Here is a 16,470-nt window from a genome sequence, read left to right as displayed (position 1 = left end):
GAGATTTTTCGACGATTTTCACAAACTGGAAAAACGAAGGATAAACAACTTTTGTTGTTTGAAGGCTTGCCCTGTTGCAGCATACAATTTTAACTGTGATAAATTTAATGCAACCGGTTGATTGAAACTGAAAACAACAATACCCTCGATTACCATCGAACCAACTATTTCTAACTTGATTATTTGTTAATATTTGCTTTGCACACTCGCTTGTCACAACTTGCCATCAATTCGAGAGAATGATTGAAGAGAAAAATCACCAACAAATGGAGCTGCCTCAAATGAGATCCATCTGGATAGACGAGGACCAAGAAATGGAGAAACTGTATGGGTTCCAAGTGAGACAACGGTTCATGAATGGGCCCAGTACGGATTCCGAAGAGGACACCGATGAAGACTTGGGGATTGTTCTCGTCGATAGTGAAAAGCTGGCCCTGCCAAACAAGAACAACATCAAATTGCCCCCCCTGCCCAATTACATGACGATCAACTCTAACATAAATTCTAATCACAAGTTTTTGACCAACAAAAAGAGAAATTTCCTGGGAATGTTCAAGAGAAAGGACTTGCTGTCAATAAAACCGCATGGGCCCACCAAAACTACGAAACAATCCAGTATATCTGCCCCATTTGGCTTTCATCATATCTCGCACGCTAATGGTAAAAAGGAGGACAACAACTATGAATCGCAGGACGAAAGAGAGGAACAGGACGATGGCGTAGAGCCTTTGTTCAATTTCACGTCGTTGGCACCACAACCTCGACCAGAATCAAACGTCTCTTCTAGATATTCCAACGTTGTGATGAACGATTCGAGCAGGATAGTCTCTTCTTCCACAATAGCTACTACAATGGATTCGCACCACGATAGTAACAAAACCAGCAGTACCCCTAATAAGACTAAGCAAATGGACTGGCCTACGGAAATAGAGATGACATTGGAAGACCTGAAAAACTATTCGTTCCCCTCGGTTCTTGGGGACGCCGCCGGTGACGACACTAATAAGCCTTCACCCTGTGCTTCGTCACTTTATAGCAAATTCAAACCAAGAGACTCGAATGCGATACATACCCCTGAGTTGAAAAACTATCTCAACATCGACGAATCGCTGAATTCACCTGGTAATAGGATATCTGTGGATGATGTGTTGAAATTTTATTACCAGTGTAGTGAAACAAGTACACCTTAAAACACTTGTACTATCTTCTCTTTTTTTTTCATCTTCCTCTCTGATTCACTTTCATATTGTTCTGTGGGTCCTTCACATGATGTAACGTGGTGTGATACTTTGTATTATTATGGTGTTTGCTTTTCTTCTTTAGGTATGGAATTTTTGTTTGGTTTCTTTATTTTTGTTTTTCTCAGACCATGGACTTTGATTATTTTATTTTACGACATCCTTCTAATAATTATTTCTTTGTTCTTTCTTCAATTTACACGTATGTATTACTTCTTCTACTATATTCTTTAAATAATAAATTCTTTATTTCTGCTCAGCCAGTTTCTTTGATAGCGTTAATATCTCGTTTTTATAATTAATCAACTGAACCATTAAGGGAATACAGCCTCTGAAGCTTGTCTGCGACTGTCTCAATGAAGATGGAACGGACAGCACCCCTCCAAACATCAAAATCGGGTCATAATTCTGCACAGGTTTAGGGCTTTGCCCTTTTTCAGTTTCCTTTTTCGTTCCTTTCTTTCTTTGAATCAGTGTATTATCTTCTTCTTTTGTTACATCCGCCACTTGGTCTTCTTGAGGGTTTCTTTTTACGATATCTATCACCAATTTAGAGCTGCTTTCATCTACTGCTGCCACCAATTGCCCTACGTACGTTTCGTCCCAATAGTCTTTACCATAATTGCCTCGCAACGAGTCTTTATTGTAGTAGTTCGATCTGCTTAATTGAATGTACCCATCTTGGAAACCCTTTTGTAATTGCTCTAAAGTGGAATCGTAGTCTGCCAGTAGTTCAAGCAATCGTAAGTGCTGACCATCTGAGGCGTTCATGTCCTGGGCCGTCGTTGCTTTACTCATCTTGCTAATCGACATTTTTCTCATTGTTGCGACTTCAAAACTTATTTTTACTTCCCAATTTTTATATGATGAGAAGTTGAAAAGCCCAACGTACTAAAAAGACATAGACGTAGAATAAGTATACGAATTAGTATTGGTTTGTTGTATATTTACAAGTATATAAGGATAGATATATAGAGCTTGTAATCTAGCCTACTGCTTATTTTCAGCCTTCCATTTAGCAGTAAATGCCTTTCTCTTCCTCTCACCGCCAAAAAATGACTTCTTGCCCAATTTTATCTCACGGATGGGTTCATTGTTACGGTATTTCTGGATTTGGTTTAAGATATATCTCCTCTGTTGGATATTCACGCCTTTTTCCTTTAATGTCTTGGAATCCCATAGAAAAAGATTATTCCAGTTGTTCTCAAATGTGTCCTTCAGTTCGTTACAATTACGGCCGATTTTGGCTAGAAATGTATCGACATCAGGTATCTGTTCGTTTGGTTTAGGGATGGTTGAATGAAACCGATACGCAGCTTTAGAAGTAGTCAGTGACCTCTTCAAGAGCATGGGGAGGCCGTTGTTCATTCGTAGAGACATCATCGTGAGAAAGGTTCTAAATCCCACTATAATATTGATCACTTGAGATTCTTCTTGTTTATTCTTTTTGTTCAAAAGAACTGTTCCAATTTCAACTCGATTTCTTTTTTTTTTAGTGAGCGTATTATAAGTGAGTGGAAAATGATAGAAGGAAGAGAAGAATATAACAGCAATATTGGAAGGTAAAACAGTAGGTAGATCAGAATATCTCGCAATGAACGTCACACCGTTGGATGAATTGCAGTGGAAATCACCAGAATGGATCCAGGTGTTTGGTCTAAGAACCGAAAATGTTCTAGATTATTTTTCAGAATCACCATTTTTCGACAAAACGTCGAATAATCAGGTTATCAAAATGCAAAGACAGTTCTCTCAGTTGAATGATCCTAATGCTGGCGTGAACATGACACAGAACATAATGAACCTGCCAGACGGCAAGAATGTGGAAGACGAACTTGCTTATGTGGACCCGGCAAGAAGACAAATTCTCTTTAAGTACCCGATGTACATGCAATTAGAGGAAGAACTAATGAAGCTGGACGGTACCGAGTACGTGCTAAGCAGTGTACGAGAACCGGACTTCTGGGTCATCAAGAAACAGAAACGAATAAATAATACTACTGCAGGCAGCTCTAGGGGGCCTAGGATCATTCCGCTACAGGATTACTACATAATTGGTGCCAACGTATATCAATCGCCGACGGTTTTCAAGATTGTACAGAGCAGGCTGATGTCTACTAGTTACCACCTTAACAGCACATTGAAGAGCCTGTACGACCTCATCGAATTCCAGCCCTCGCAAGGCGTGCACTACAAAGTGCCCATAGACACCGCCACTACCACCGCCACCACTGGCGCAAACAACGGCAATAATGTTGGTGGCGGCAGTAATAAGAACAGTGTACGGCCCACCGGCGCCGCAAATATGGCCACTGTTCCCTCGACCACGAACGTTAACATGACCGTCAACACCGTGGGCACGGGAGGTCAGACTGTGGACAATGGTGCCGGCCGTGCCGGCAATGGGAACATGGGAATCACCACGGAGATGCTGGATAAGCTGATGGTGACAAGCATTAGGTCCACTCCCAGCTACATATGAGAGCTGCGACCGCAATTGTATGTATCTTTGTACTGTATTCTTGATCCCCCCGCAAAAGCAATTATATTTATTTTTTTTTAATTGATACAAACGATAAAAAGTGAAAATAGCTAAAAGAAGAAGGAAAAACAGAAAGTGGAGTGAAGCAAAAAGCAAAAAGCAAAATGAAAGTATTTGGTTTATGGTACTGGCTGCTGCTGCTTCTTAGCGCCAACGTAATCGCATCTAAAGTGGGTGAGTTGGTAGACAAAGATGATGAGGTGATTACTCAAAAGGTGTTTTTCGATATCGAGCATGGTGAAGAAAAGGTTGGCAAAATCGTAATTGGATTATACGGGAAAATCTGTCCCAAGACCGTCAAGAACTTTTACAAGCTGAGCACCACTACGGACTCAAAGAAGGGGTTCGTCGAGTCCACTTTCCACAGAGTAATCCCCAACTTTATGATCCAGGGAGGCGACTTCACACACGGCACAGGTGTGGGAGGCAAGTCCATCTACGGAGACACGTTTCCCGACGAGAACTTCACCTTGAAGCACGATCGTAAGGGCAGGCTGTCGATGGCCAACCGGGGTAAGGACACCAACGGGTCACAGTTCTTCATCACTACCGTGGACGAGGCATCGTGGCTTGACGGCAAACATGTGGTTTTCGGCCAAGTGGTGGACGGTATGGACGTAGTCAATTACATCCAGCACGTTGCCAGGGACTCCAATGACAAGCCCTTGGACCCAGTCAAGATTGCAGACTGTGGTGAATGGACCCTCAAACCCTCTTCGTAAGTTTTTGGGTGACATTGGTAATATACTTACATATATAGACATCTGTGATTGAGTAATATAGTTTAAGATATTCTAATTTAATTGACAAAAAAGCTGTCCTGCGTGTGCGCCCTCCGCAGCAAAGCAAAGCTGAGCCTGACTGGCCACAGGTGGCACCCACTATAGCAACCAATGGGCCAGTCTGATCACCCATGCTGTTGTTCTGAAGCTGGTCTTGGCACCAACCGTAGATCGTGGTTGGCCCTTATGCATCCCAGCTCGTACAGCGTGATATTTTTGCAGAAACGATGCAAAGAGAGGAAGAACAAGAAGAAGTTGTTGTTATTTGAATGGAATCTGCCAATGTGCGAGAGGAGCATTGGTGTTGTCTGCTGTGACTAGTGCTGTAGCGTTGCTGTTTCTTTTTGACTATGATGGACATGCAAGTGAGAAAAGTGAGGAAGCCGCCTGCTTGCACCCAGTGCAGGAAGAGAAAGATCGGGTGCGACAGAGCAAAACCGATATGTGGGAATTGCGTCAAGTACAATAAGCCGGATTGTTTCTATCCGGACGGGCCCGGTAAGATGGTAGCTGTGCCTTCTGCGTCCGGGATCTCCACGCTTGGCAACGGCCAAGGTACCAACCATTTCAATCAGGGAAACGGTGGGAGCCAGAAAAACGTGATGATTCAGACCCAGTACCCGATCATGCAAACGTCGGTAGACCCTTCTAACTTCACCTTTAGCACTGCTATAGACACCAGCGCGCAATGGAACAAGACCGCCAGCTACCAAAATACCACTACTAGCAATAATACCGCACCTCCTCAAATTAACAGTAACGTTAATAATACTGCTCACGCCAGCACCATTGTAAGAACTGATAGTCCTGATGTGCCCTCCATGGACCAAATCAGAGAATACAACACGCGACTACAACTGATCAACGCTCAAAATTTTGACTATGCGGACAACCCATACTCTTTCAATGTGAGCTTGAATCAAGACTCAGCAATTTTCGATCTAATGACTTCTCCGTTCACACAAGAAGAAGTCTTGCTCAAGGAAATGGAGTTTTTGAGAACTAAGTTGATTGACTTACAAAATCTGCAATTGAAAAGTTTAAAAGAAAAATCTAATCTAATCACTAGTAGTGCCACCACGAACAAAATCACCAAGATGGGACATGGTTACAAGAAAGGTCTGGCCAATGGTAAGGGAGCTGAATTGGACCCTCCAAATTCTGCTTCCTCTTTGTCGTCGCAAAAGTACTTTACAGCCTTAACAATAACAGATATACAAAGTTTGGTTCAGGTGAAACCATTGAAGGACACTCCAAATTTTCTTTTCACCAAAAATTTCATTATCTTGAGAGACAATTATCTGTTCAAGTTCTATAACATTTTGCACGATATTTGCCATATCAATCAGTTCAAATTGAGCCCAGGTGATGACAACGATCACAAAATATTTGCGGAAATTGATAAAGTAAAGTTACCATCAAAGCCCACAATTGTCGAGGCATTGGGCACTGCAGCTGCTGAGAATCTAAGTTTTGGAGACTTCCTGCCAATATTTAAAATATCGGACTTGTTGGACTTCGTTAACGGGCTTTTCTCCGAAAGTGAGTCTGATCAATCCTTCTCGACAACTGATTTATCATTGTCTCAGTTAGCTAAACTAGGTCAACTGAACGTAGTTCTGTTGATGCTGAACGATTCAATGACTTTATTCAATAAACAAGCCACCTCTTTTAACGTTTCAGAATTAATGAATAATTCAAAGTTGATCCGAAGCCGGATCAAACTGATAGACCTGAAATCTTATGACGAAGAAACAATTAAATTCATTGCCATAGCGAAGTTTTACGAAACTCTAAACATACATGATGATCGCAAGTCAAATTTAGACGAAGACTTGGACTGTCTGTTAAACTTCCAGATACAGGATTTTGGATTATTCCATTTCTTGAAAAAGATGTATTACTTGAGGCATTCACTTTTAGGTCAGTCCTCATTCATGGTATCCACCATTGAAAATTTATCGCCAATACCTTCTTTCATGGATACAAATGATATACCTTTAATTGCCAACGATTTAAAACTGTTGGAAACACAAACAAAATTGATAAATATTCTACAAAATATTCCCTTCTATTTGCCAGTAAATTTATCCAAAATCAAAAGTTTACTAGAAACATTGACTACAGGGGTGAAGAAATTACTGAGTTCTAACGGTGAAGAGGCTAGTAAAGAGTGGAATGATATCTTAAACTTCATTAACACCATAGTCTACACAAATTTTTTTCTTTTCATTCAAAACGAATCATCCTTACCAATGGCAGCTCAACAGCCGTCTAACAATAACAAAACACAGAGCAATGAAAAATGCGCAAAGAACTTGATGAACATCATTAGTTCCATGCACATTTTTTATTCAATTTCATTCAACTTTATTTTTCCCATTAAATCAATAAGGTCATTCTTAAATGGCAATCAGCGTTTCCACGCAAACGGTAATGAGTTTTTGTCCACCGACCAGTTTGTTCGAATCTTGCAGAATTTCATAATGATAACTTTTGCCATTTTCCAACGTTGTGAGGTAATATTATATGACGAGTTTTATAAAAGTCTTTCTAATGAGGAAATCAATGTTCAATTGCTATTGATACATGACAAAATCTTGGAAATTTTGAAAAAGCTAGAAATTATCGTTTCTTTCTTAAGAAACGAAATGAATTCTAACGGAGACTTCAAATCTATCAAAGGCTTCAACAAAGCTTTGGATTCTATCAAGTATATGTTGAGATTCAGCAAGAAAAAACAAAATTTCGCAAGAAACTCCAATAATAACAATGCTACAGATTATAGTCAGTCAGCGAAGAACAAAAACGTTCTCTTAAAGTTTCCGATCAACGAACTAAACAGAACCTATTTGAAGTTCAAAGAAATTTCGGATTTCTTAATGGATAGAGAAATTTTCCAAAAAAATATAATTATTGACAAGGATTTGGAATCAGACAATTTAGGGATTACTACGGCTAACTTCAATGATTTCTATGACGCATTCTATAAGTAGAAGGAGGGAGTCCTATTATCAATACTTGGACGCTATACGTGCATATGTACATGTACGTATCTGTATTTAAACACTTTTGTATTATTTTCTTTATATATGTGTATAGGTTTACATGGTTGACTTTTATCATTGTTTCTGCGCTTTTGCAACAACCATTTTCTTGTTTTGACCTCTATGGCTGAGTAATTTAAGAAAGGTATTACTGCTGTCACTATTCGAGATGCTTTTGCTGACATTCCTTCTAGAAGCCAAAAGGCTGATGCGCCTTTTCCGCTGAGGGTACCAGCAAAAAAAACTACCATTACAAGATGGAATGGCAAAAGCATATAAAAGAAGAAGGAAAATAACCAGATATCCTTTCAATTCCATCAATGTTTCTTTCTCCTGTTATCATTCAGAAGGATAATCAAAAACAAAATATCCCTTTAACCAATCACATAAAATGTTCAGCGAACTAATCAATTTCCAAAACGAAGGCCACCAATGTCAATGCAAATGTGGTAGTTGCAAAACCAATGAACAGTGTCAAAAATCGTGCAACTGTCCAACTGGCTGTGACAGTGATGACAAATGCCCCTGTGGCAACAAGTCTGAAAAAACCAAGAAGCCATGCTGCTCGGCTTAAATAAATAAGTAATCGTCACACTTTTAATTCAGTCATTCGTTTGCTACAAGAAACTTTGAAAGAAAATGTTCCGATTCAAACGGTCCCGTTCGGTGCGTTTAGGTAGGGATTGTGCAGTTTGTCACATCTCAAATATATATTAACGGTAATTAAATTTTTAAATAAGGTATAAATGACATAAAGATAAGGAAAACCCTTTTTTATTGCTACTTTCTGTTTCTTTCTCTCCAGTCAAAAGCTTTCCCAAATGAGTGTATTGCTTGGTGGCATATACTATCACTTTTGTCTTGCAAATACCTATAGAAATATTCAAGATAATATTTTGTCCTTCAAAGTCACTTTTCAAGCAGTATTAATACGCTAAACCAAAAATTGTAGTAACCACCATTGAATACATTAGAACGTAAAAACTAGTTGGACCGAGAAACCAATATTCAGATAATGACTTTATATTTAATATACACTTAAAACATATATAGATATATACATATGCGCACTCTATGAAAACTTCAGCTAAAATGAAAGGAAAGAAAAAAATGATAAAGCGCATCAATTCTTAGCTTTCTTGACGGTTTCAGATTCACTAGACTTCTTCTCAAGTTCATCAGAAGTTCTCTTTTTAGCGCTATTGACCTGTCTAGAGAAGATTGCACCCAGTTCAGTAGGGTTAGCGATTTCCATCAAACCCTTGTTGAAAGTAGATAGGTGAACTTGAACACCATCAATGGTGACCATGTCATCTTCTGTTTTTTCTTGAGTCTTTTCCTTCTTAGCGACAAGTTCATCTAGAACGTCTTGATTGTAATACAATGGCAATACAGGGGATTTGTTCGTTTTAATGAAAACCGATCTGATTGGGAAACCCTTGATTAATTGCTCGGAGACTGATAAAATGTTATCTACGAACTCTTCTGGCTTCAACCATTCCAAATTACCTAAATGCACATTCAAAGTGGTACCTCTTGGCATTTTGATAGGCAATTGGTTTAAATATACCTTCTTAATGTTGTTCGTCAAAGTGGTCAATGAGAATTCCTTGTTTGCTTGTGTTCTGATTGCTACTGGAGTAGTTTCCACTTTGTTGTAAGCCTTGACACCCATTAGTTTTGGCAAAGATGTAACTATACTGTCATCGGCCAAGATCAAAGAAAATTGGGAAATGAAAGCACTTCTAGCCTCGTAAGCTTTGTAAACAGTTTTCAAATCCTTACCGCAGATAATTTCGTCAATTTTGATGCCTTCAGAGTCTAATTTATCGAATAAATCATCTTCCGATACTTTTTTGATGTCAGAATCCTTCAAGATCAATAGAGTCTTAAAATCTTTGACAGCGGTCAAACTGGCTTCTTTCCAAGGCTTATAAAGAGAATGCTTAATATTCAGCAATTTCAATTTGAAGGATTTAGAAGTACCGGTAAATGATTTATTATTCACTACGATTAGTTGTAAATCTTTCTTCAATTCCGCCTCATCATCTTCCAACAGTTGTTTCTTACCATTCTTTTCTTCTTCCTTGTCGCTTTCTTGGGACTTGGAGGTGTATTTTATTAGTTCATCAACAGCTTTAGTCACTCTTTCCTTTGGAATAATCGTGGAAGGTTTCTTTTCAGCAACCTTCTTTTTTTGCTTGGTTGGTGTATTCACAGGTGTGGATTTCTTTGAATTAGTTTTCCTAGCCATCTTGTACTTTATATTCAGGAATGTGGGGTTAGTCTGCCTGTTTTCAAATGCTTCTAGTAAAGTACACTGTTCTTTAAAAACAGCATACAAATATTTTCGCTACTTTTCAAATTTTGCGATGAGCTCTAGTGGAAAATTTTTTTTTTCAAGCAAATCTTCCCGCAGTTTTAGTATGAAGTGACATTTACAATATGTCAGAATAATACAGTGACGAGGAACAAAAATAAACCAGTGATAGATAACTGGACGATAGTTTAGAAGTAACCAAGATTTTGTTTCTTTATATAATTGTTTAATTATCTTTTTATTTTTTCCATAAAATTTCCTTTCATTATTCTTTCCATCCGATTGCGTACAAAAAAGTTATTAACAAAAGGTATCAAAGGTAATCTGTGACCAGCCTTTATTACCAATGATATAATTTGTTAAAAGGAATAAGACAGAGAAAAATGTTGGAGATCATAATGGTTAAATTTAAATATTCTTTTTTCTACTTTTTCTATTTTCTCCTTCTGGAATTCCTACCGTTTATTTTCGATTATTAGTTTCTGAATAGATGGATATCCATCATGGGTAAAACAAATAATAGGACAAAAGGGAAAGCAAAAAAAATAGAAACTAAAATCGTTTTACAAAATAAATACGAATCTTATTCCAAATGGGGAGGTTTTCCACAAATAATAAAAAACAGACGACACAACTACAAACGTTGCGGGGTAGCTTTTTCATGACATTCAAGAAGAGCTTGGAAATAGCTCTTCCTTCAAGGGAACGCCCAGCTCTTTTCTGACATCCTTCAGTTCGTCCAAGTAGGCCTTGTATTGGTCTTCATTCTCGACTTTGTATTTCAAAGCTTCAAATACTCTGATGGCGGTAGGTAAGTCATTGACTCTTCTGGCGGCTCTTAAAGCCTTTTCGATGACTGCCGGAGCAGGGACCAAATCGTAAGAGAAACAGTTGTTCAACACTCTTTGCACTTCGAACAAGTCGTAAGCTTCATCGAATTCCTTTTCGTATCTTGCGGTGAATTCCTCGAAGGTTTCATCGTCGTGCGCGTCAGAATACTTCCTGCTCTGAATCAATGAACTTCTGGTCAATCTGGTCGCAGTGTAAGCGGCAGGTCTGGCACTCAACAGAGTTCTATTTATAACTGGATTTCTGAATATGGCCCTTGATAACATTACTGTGTATTAGTTTGTTATAGTGTCAAATATAATTGTTGTTTTCTTTTCTCCTGTTCTACTTCAGATACAAATTTTCAAATTGTTTTAATAAACAGGTATGTGAACTGCGGTTGGGTATGAAGGAATGAGGTAACTTTAAGATCTGCCGGCTTGATAAGTAAGCGATTGCTGATCTTTATTAATGCTGTGCCCATACCAATTAGGTCCCTTTTCATAGGGAGATTCAACCAGAGCAGGCAGCAAGCGGCGGAAATAACGCGCGGGGCCCTGATTGGCTCGTACGGGGCGACAAGGCCACTAGTATAAACGTCAATTGCGTAAACGGAAGTAGGTATTATTAATAAATTTGTATGAATGGAGTGTGTATTAAAGTACTAGTTAACGAAATTATATCAGAGGTGAACCTCTTGGCCCGTAGTGAAGCCCATCAACATGTAGAAATTTAAGCCCGAAATGATCAGCCACACGATGACTGCGAGCACGGTCACGATTGTTCCGTTGCTCATATCTATGTATTCAGGAGGGGGCGAGATCAAGCCACGGTCCTGTGAGCTGCTACCCATGCCCATTTCTTGCAATTCGATGGTTTCGTCATCTTCATTTCGTTGACCCACGTCTTTCTTGTCCGAAGTTCTTGAGAGGTCTTTGTCACGGTTGAGCTGTACGCGCATGATATTCTTGCTTGAAGTGAAGTAGAGCAGTGGTGCAGATACGAAGGGCAACAGTAGAGAAAGCACCACTTGTGACGCATTAAGAGCACCGGAGAGACCACTGCGCCCTGCTACAAGGACGAGAATCAGGCACGGTGTGATGGCTACCGCTCTTGTTGCAGATCTTCTCAATGCCGGTGACACAGTCCAGTTTAAGAAACCTTCACTTACCATCTGTCCACTCAAGGTACACACGATTCCTGCGCTCTGTCCTGAAAACAATAACGCCAGCACGAATACCGTACCGGCACCTTTTGAAAGAGAGCTGCATAGCAGGTTGTAAATGGAAAACAAATCAGCTTCCTCTGAGTTTTGAGTTGTTCCATATAATGTGGCACCAGAGACTATAAGAATGGCACAGTTGACAAATAGCGCCACAGTGAACAACGAAACCAGTAATTCTGCTATAGTGAAGTGCAAAGTTTCACTAATTGCCTCATAAGAGGGTCTATAATTATGGTGATTGTTGTCCATATCATCAAGGTCTGGCGAATAAAGTCCGTTCTTGATGTCGTACTCTCTCAGTCTTGGTTGAACCACACCCGACCCCAAATACAATGAGTGAGGCATTACTGTGGCACCTAAAATCGCCAAACTCAAATACAAACCGTCACCTTCGAAGACGGCTTTGCTGGGGAGAAAGCCTGAGAATATCTCCTTGGCAGGACCTAATTTCGCGTAAAACAATTCCACCGTAAAGCAAACCACGGTCAGAACCACTAATAACGAAACAAACGCCTCAAAAACCCTGATGCCTTTCATAGATCCGTTGGGTTTGTAAGCGAGCAGAACAATCAAGACATCTACCACAGTGAGAATAACACCCAATGCCAGCGGTATATGGAATAGAATGTTCAGCGAAATGGCAGTTCCCACCACCTCGGCCAGATCTGTCGCAATAATAGCCATTTCCGCCAGGATGTAAAGAGTGATATTCAGTCCAAAGGGTAAGTGTTTTTTACAGTTCTGCGCCAAATCTAGACCTGTAACGGCACCTAGTCTGGCACAGAGGTATTGCCAGAATGCGGCCATGAAATTGGAGACCAAGACGGAGAATAAAAGTTTGTATCGGTGAGCAGAGCCTGCCGMAACAGCCGTACTGTAATTACCGGGGTCCATGTATGATACAGAGACCATTAAACCAGGCCCAATAAACTTAGAATACTTCCTCAACGTACCCACTATACTCCTCGGCGCCGATCCTGGCCGCGTCGTTGTACGCCGAGGCGACTCATGAGTGGCATTGTTATTGCTGTCGTCAAATGAGTGACTATTGGTGTCGCTATTGATATCTGTTGGTAGTTCGTCGCTCGGTTGGATGGGCTCATATTCTTGGGACACCATTAAACATAAACGCTATATGCAAAAACTTGGTTGGTAATAATTGTTGAGGTGAGTGTCAGTGCCAAAATAACTAGCTAACTCGAGAAATTGACTGGGATAAAATACGCGTGGAGAAATGACGCTGGCAGATACTGCGGTTCCTGTTTTCTGGATGATACCTTTGTATTTGTTTTTCTTCATTCGAGAAGAAGAAGTGCTCTCTTAAATATGCTCTGTGTAAGCCACGCTGAAATTCCCCGGGTGGATTTTTCGCGCTGAGCGGGGCCAGATAAATGCAAATGCAACCATACTTACGGGAGAAGGGAAGAGATGAATTACAAATTTGTAGTTGTTCTATAAAACACACACATATATACATATATATATACTGTATCCAGCTATTTAATCCACACACCCTGCGTGTGATAACGAAATGGCTAGCGTCTCGCAGCTTAGTCAGTAGTTTCTTGCAGGGAAGCGGTGATTTGTTCAACAATAGGTCTGATGATGTCCTTCTTGTTTGGAACCATGTGGCCACCTGGGTGTTCGTAGGCTTGGACCTTTTCTTTGTTGCCGTTTTGGGCCTTCAAGTAGATGTCGTACAGGTACTTAGATCTGACGGATGGGACGGCTTGGTCGGAGGCACCGTAGATGAAAATCATCTTGGTCTTCATGTCTGGCTTTACAGCGAATGAGTCTCTGAATTTCTCGGCTATTCTCAATTCGCCAGGGTGTTCTGGGTCTGCTTCGGTGAAGGAGTAGCCTGAAATGACCACACTGACTTTGAATTCTGGGTGGTCTGGAACCAATTCCGTGATCTTGTTAGTGATGATGGAAGACAAAGCGGCACCCTGGGAGAAACCGACAATACCGTCGTATGGACCGTTAGCCTTAATGTAGTCAACAACAGTCTTTAAACCTTCAGAGACGTCCAATTCGTGGGAGATGTCGCTGTGGTAGAACCAAGCTCTGTTCACGTCTGCATCCAAAGTGGCTTGCCATTTTTCATCGTCCATTTCGAATGGCAGGTCCTTCTTTTCCAAGAGAACAGGCGCATCGATATAGTCACACTGAACATTGGCCTTCTTCAGAAGTTTTCTGATACCGGATGATTTTTCTGAAAAAACCTTACCGTTTTGCAAGAAACCTTGTAAGAACAATAGCTTTGGAATTTGTACAGTCATTTTTTTTTTTTAAATATTAGAAGCTAGAAGTGTATACGTTCTGTTGCTGCCTTCGATACATTTCATGGCCCAGCATGCCAACACTTAGCGTCCTGCTCTTCTTTCGTCTATATATACTATGCATTGCAGCCAAAGGAAAGCTAAAAAAAATGAAAAAAAATAAAAATATGCGGAAATATGCAAAAATGCAAAAATTTCATCTTTTTTCTATGGCCTACGTTGGTTGCCTTTTGAAGATCTGGACGACTTTTCACCAATGACGCAAGCGGAACGCAGATAATGCAACACCCAAAGAACAAATATGCAAAAGACGTAGGCGCAATGCGCACGGATCAATCGTCCCATGCATACGGCGACTTGGCCCTCAATCGGGCCCCGTACTTGGTGAACAGGAACGGGATTGGGATCATCAATACGGTCACCATTGCCAAGAGGAACCCGGCCCAGTTCACGCCCATTGCCTTATACATTTGTAGCCCGAAGAGTGGGAAAACACCGGCCATTATGCACCTCACGAACGTGTTGCAGGCCATCCCCGAGGCCGCATATCTTCTGTAGGCGTCCACAGTGTATGCGAAAACACCGGTGAAGACGAAATACACGCCTGAACCGAATACGGCACTACCTATTATGGGTGCTATCCAGTGGACGTGTTTGTAGCAAGTAAAGGCGAAAATGAACAACCCGATCGGGGTCAAAAAGGCGCCGTAGAACAATGGCTCGAACCGCATTTCGGGCGTCTTGACACCATTATTCCTCTTGACCCTCCGTTCAAACGTTTTTTGGAATAGTAGACATGTTGGGGCGGAGATAAGCATGCCCACCATGATACCGATATATGAGCATGCCACCTCCATGGGCCCAAAATCGTAGAGTTTCTTAAATACGTACGGGAATGCTACAAAATACAGATAGACAATTGCCAGTTCTAGGCCAGTGTAGAAACAAAGCACACCCATCATTGGGTCCCGTAGCAGCAATCCAAAGGGTCTTCTAGTTGATAGTAGGATCGCCGAAAGCAGAGAAGTTTGTTTACGCGTAACTTCCAAGGCGGCGTAGTAGCGTTCATCGTTTTCTTCTTTTCTTAATCTCTTGGCCTTGCGCATTAGTAGCATTGGTTTATAAGTTTCCGGGATGGTCAGCACGATAATAACGAGACAACATCCCGATGTGATTAGAAGAGTGATAAATGTCCATTTGTAATTTTCGTGGTATAGGGCGCCACCAATGATCGGACCCAAAGACGGTCCTAGGAAGGCAGATGTGGTGAATATGGCCATGGGGACACCGATCTGGTCTTTATCGAAGATATCAGCTATGGCGCCACCAGCCACGCTAAGAAAGGCTGAACCGAAGAACCCAGAGAGGAACCTACCAAACATGACGCCTGTAATGGTCTTGGACCAAATTGTCAAACACTGCCATATCACGCTGAGCGTCAGAGCGTATATGAATGTGGTTCTGCGTCCGTACAGCTCGCTTAGTGGGGACAGAAATAAGGGTCCTATACCAAGCCCAAACACATATAGCGTGATTCCCAATGTGCTTACCTCATGTGAGATGTGAAAGTGCTCAATGATGTGCGTTGAGGGAAGTGTCCAACAGGACGAAACCATTGTGATCACCATTGATGTGAAGGTGATGACAGAAGAAATGTAATATCGACGGACTATGCTAATATGACGAGCTATATCTTCTGGGTCCGCGGAATCCTCGCCAAAAGCCACTTCATATGATTGTGTGCCATTGGTTCTTCGTCCACTGGTCAATTGAGACCCACGTTCTATATCTTTGTCCGAATGCATTGAGAAATGCTCTTCATCGCTCAATTCCGGTGACGTTGGTAGCCTGTTTGCATCTGGATCTGCTGGAGCCATATTATACCTATTAACACGTATGCTTATTTCATTCAGCTACACATCATCATCCATTCGCTACGAAACCTCCCCTTATATACATGCAGACGACTGTAGCATACTCAAGCGAGAATTACTGAACAACACAATAGAACTGACATCTGTTTGCATGAAAATTTTCTACATTACTAAGCATTTCTAACAATAGGCCACACCAACGCCGCACAACCGGAGAAAAGCAAGCTAATCTCCGCTTAACACCGTCTCAACTCCGGAAATGGTAGTATGAAGCCTGCAATCACCGCCTAACTCCACCATCGCCGTGATTCATACATCTATTTCCGTAAGCT

At 40.9% G+C, this 16,470-nt stretch overlaps 12 protein-coding genes across 12 annotated transcripts; 5 read left to right on the top strand and 7 right to left on the bottom strand.

Annotated features, from left to right (window-relative positions):
- Positions 1 to 239: 239 nt before the first annotated feature.
- Positions 240 to 1,190, top strand: GIC1 (Gic1p; the record flags this gene model as incomplete). The annotated part of the gene is made up of 1 exon (XM_018365587.1): positions 240 to 1,190. The coding sequence occupies one exon, from the start codon at positions 240 to 242 to the stop codon at positions 1,188 to 1,190; it is 951 nt and encodes a 316-aa protein (XP_018221842.1).
- Positions 1,191 to 1,484: 294 nt separating this feature from the next.
- On the bottom strand, positions 1,485 to 2,060 carry VMA22 (Vma22p; the record flags this gene model as incomplete). The annotated part of the gene is made up of 1 exon (XM_018365586.1): positions 1,485 to 2,060. One exon carries the CDS (start codon positions 2,058 to 2,060, stop codon positions 1,485 to 1,487), a length of 576 nt encoding a protein of 191 aa, XP_018221841.1.
- A 168-nt stretch (positions 2,061 to 2,228) lies between these two features.
- On the bottom strand, positions 2,229 to 2,621 carry FYV4 (mitochondrial 37S ribosomal protein mS41; the record flags this gene model as incomplete). The annotated part of the gene is made up of 1 exon (XM_018365585.1): positions 2,229 to 2,621. One exon carries the CDS (start codon positions 2,619 to 2,621, stop codon positions 2,229 to 2,231), a length of 393 nt encoding a protein of 130 aa, XP_018221840.1.
- Positions 2,622 to 2,832: 211 nt separating this feature from the next.
- Positions 2,833 to 3,720, top strand: MED6 (mediator complex subunit MED6; the record flags this gene model as incomplete). Its single annotated transcript, XM_018365584.1, has 1 exon — positions 2,833 to 3,720. One exon carries the CDS (start codon positions 2,833 to 2,835, stop codon positions 3,718 to 3,720), a length of 888 nt encoding a protein of 295 aa, XP_018221839.1.
- A 164-nt stretch (positions 3,721 to 3,884) lies between these two features.
- Positions 3,885 to 4,502, top strand: CPR2 (peptidylprolyl isomerase CPR2; the record flags this gene model as incomplete). The annotated part of the gene is made up of 1 exon (XM_018365583.1): positions 3,885 to 4,502. The coding sequence occupies one exon, from the start codon at positions 3,885 to 3,887 to the stop codon at positions 4,500 to 4,502; it is 618 nt and encodes a 205-aa protein (XP_018221838.1).
- A 410-nt stretch (positions 4,503 to 4,912) lies between these two features.
- On the top strand, positions 4,913 to 7,558 carry RSC30 (Rsc30p; the record flags this gene model as incomplete). Its single annotated transcript, XM_018365582.1, has 1 exon — positions 4,913 to 7,558. One exon carries the CDS (start codon positions 4,913 to 4,915, stop codon positions 7,556 to 7,558), a length of 2,646 nt encoding a protein of 881 aa, XP_018221837.1.
- Positions 7,559 to 8,000: 442 nt separating this feature from the next.
- Positions 8,001 to 8,183, top strand: DI49_2458 (uncharacterized protein; the record flags this gene model as incomplete). The annotated part of the gene is made up of 1 exon (XM_018365581.1): positions 8,001 to 8,183. One exon carries the CDS (start codon positions 8,001 to 8,003, stop codon positions 8,181 to 8,183), a length of 183 nt encoding a protein of 60 aa, XP_018221836.1.
- Positions 8,184 to 8,732: 549 nt separating this feature from the next.
- On the bottom strand, positions 8,733 to 9,863 carry CIC1 (Cic1p; the record flags this gene model as incomplete). Its single annotated transcript, XM_018365580.1, has 1 exon — positions 8,733 to 9,863. The coding sequence occupies one exon, from the start codon at positions 9,861 to 9,863 to the stop codon at positions 8,733 to 8,735; it is 1,131 nt and encodes a 376-aa protein (XP_018221835.1).
- Positions 9,864 to 10,597: 734 nt separating this feature from the next.
- COX6 (cytochrome c oxidase subunit VI) lies at positions 10,598 to 11,044 on the bottom strand (the record flags this gene model as incomplete). Its single annotated transcript, XM_018365579.1, has 1 exon — positions 10,598 to 11,044. One exon carries the CDS (start codon positions 11,042 to 11,044, stop codon positions 10,598 to 10,600), a length of 447 nt encoding a protein of 148 aa, XP_018221834.1.
- A 395-nt stretch (positions 11,045 to 11,439) lies between these two features.
- SMF2 (divalent metal ion transporter SMF2) lies at positions 11,440 to 13,101 on the bottom strand (the record flags this gene model as incomplete). Its single annotated transcript, XM_018365578.1, has 1 exon — positions 11,440 to 13,101. The coding sequence occupies one exon, from the start codon at positions 13,099 to 13,101 to the stop codon at positions 11,440 to 11,442; it is 1,662 nt and encodes a 553-aa protein (XP_018221833.1).
- Positions 13,102 to 13,532: 431 nt separating this feature from the next.
- On the bottom strand, positions 13,533 to 14,264 carry FSH1 (putative serine hydrolase; the record flags this gene model as incomplete). The annotated part of the gene is made up of 1 exon (XM_018365577.1): positions 13,533 to 14,264. The coding sequence occupies one exon, from the start codon at positions 14,262 to 14,264 to the stop codon at positions 13,533 to 13,535; it is 732 nt and encodes a 243-aa protein (XP_018221832.1).
- A 332-nt stretch (positions 14,265 to 14,596) lies between these two features.
- On the bottom strand, positions 14,597 to 16,141 carry YHK8 (Yhk8p; the record flags this gene model as incomplete). The annotated part of the gene is made up of 1 exon (XM_018365576.1): positions 14,597 to 16,141. The coding sequence occupies one exon, from the start codon at positions 16,139 to 16,141 to the stop codon at positions 14,597 to 14,599; it is 1,545 nt and encodes a 514-aa protein (XP_018221831.1).
- Between the last annotated feature and the right edge of the window lie 329 nt (positions 16,142 to 16,470).

Source organism: Saccharomyces eubayanus, chromosome XV, assembly GCF_001298625.1.
Source record: "Saccharomyces eubayanus strain FM1318 chromosome XV, whole genome shotgun sequence".
Taxonomy (NCBI): Eukaryota; Fungi; Ascomycota; class Saccharomycetes; order Saccharomycetales; family Saccharomycetaceae; genus Saccharomyces; species Saccharomyces eubayanus.
This window is presented reverse-complemented; position numbering and strand designations above follow the sequence as displayed.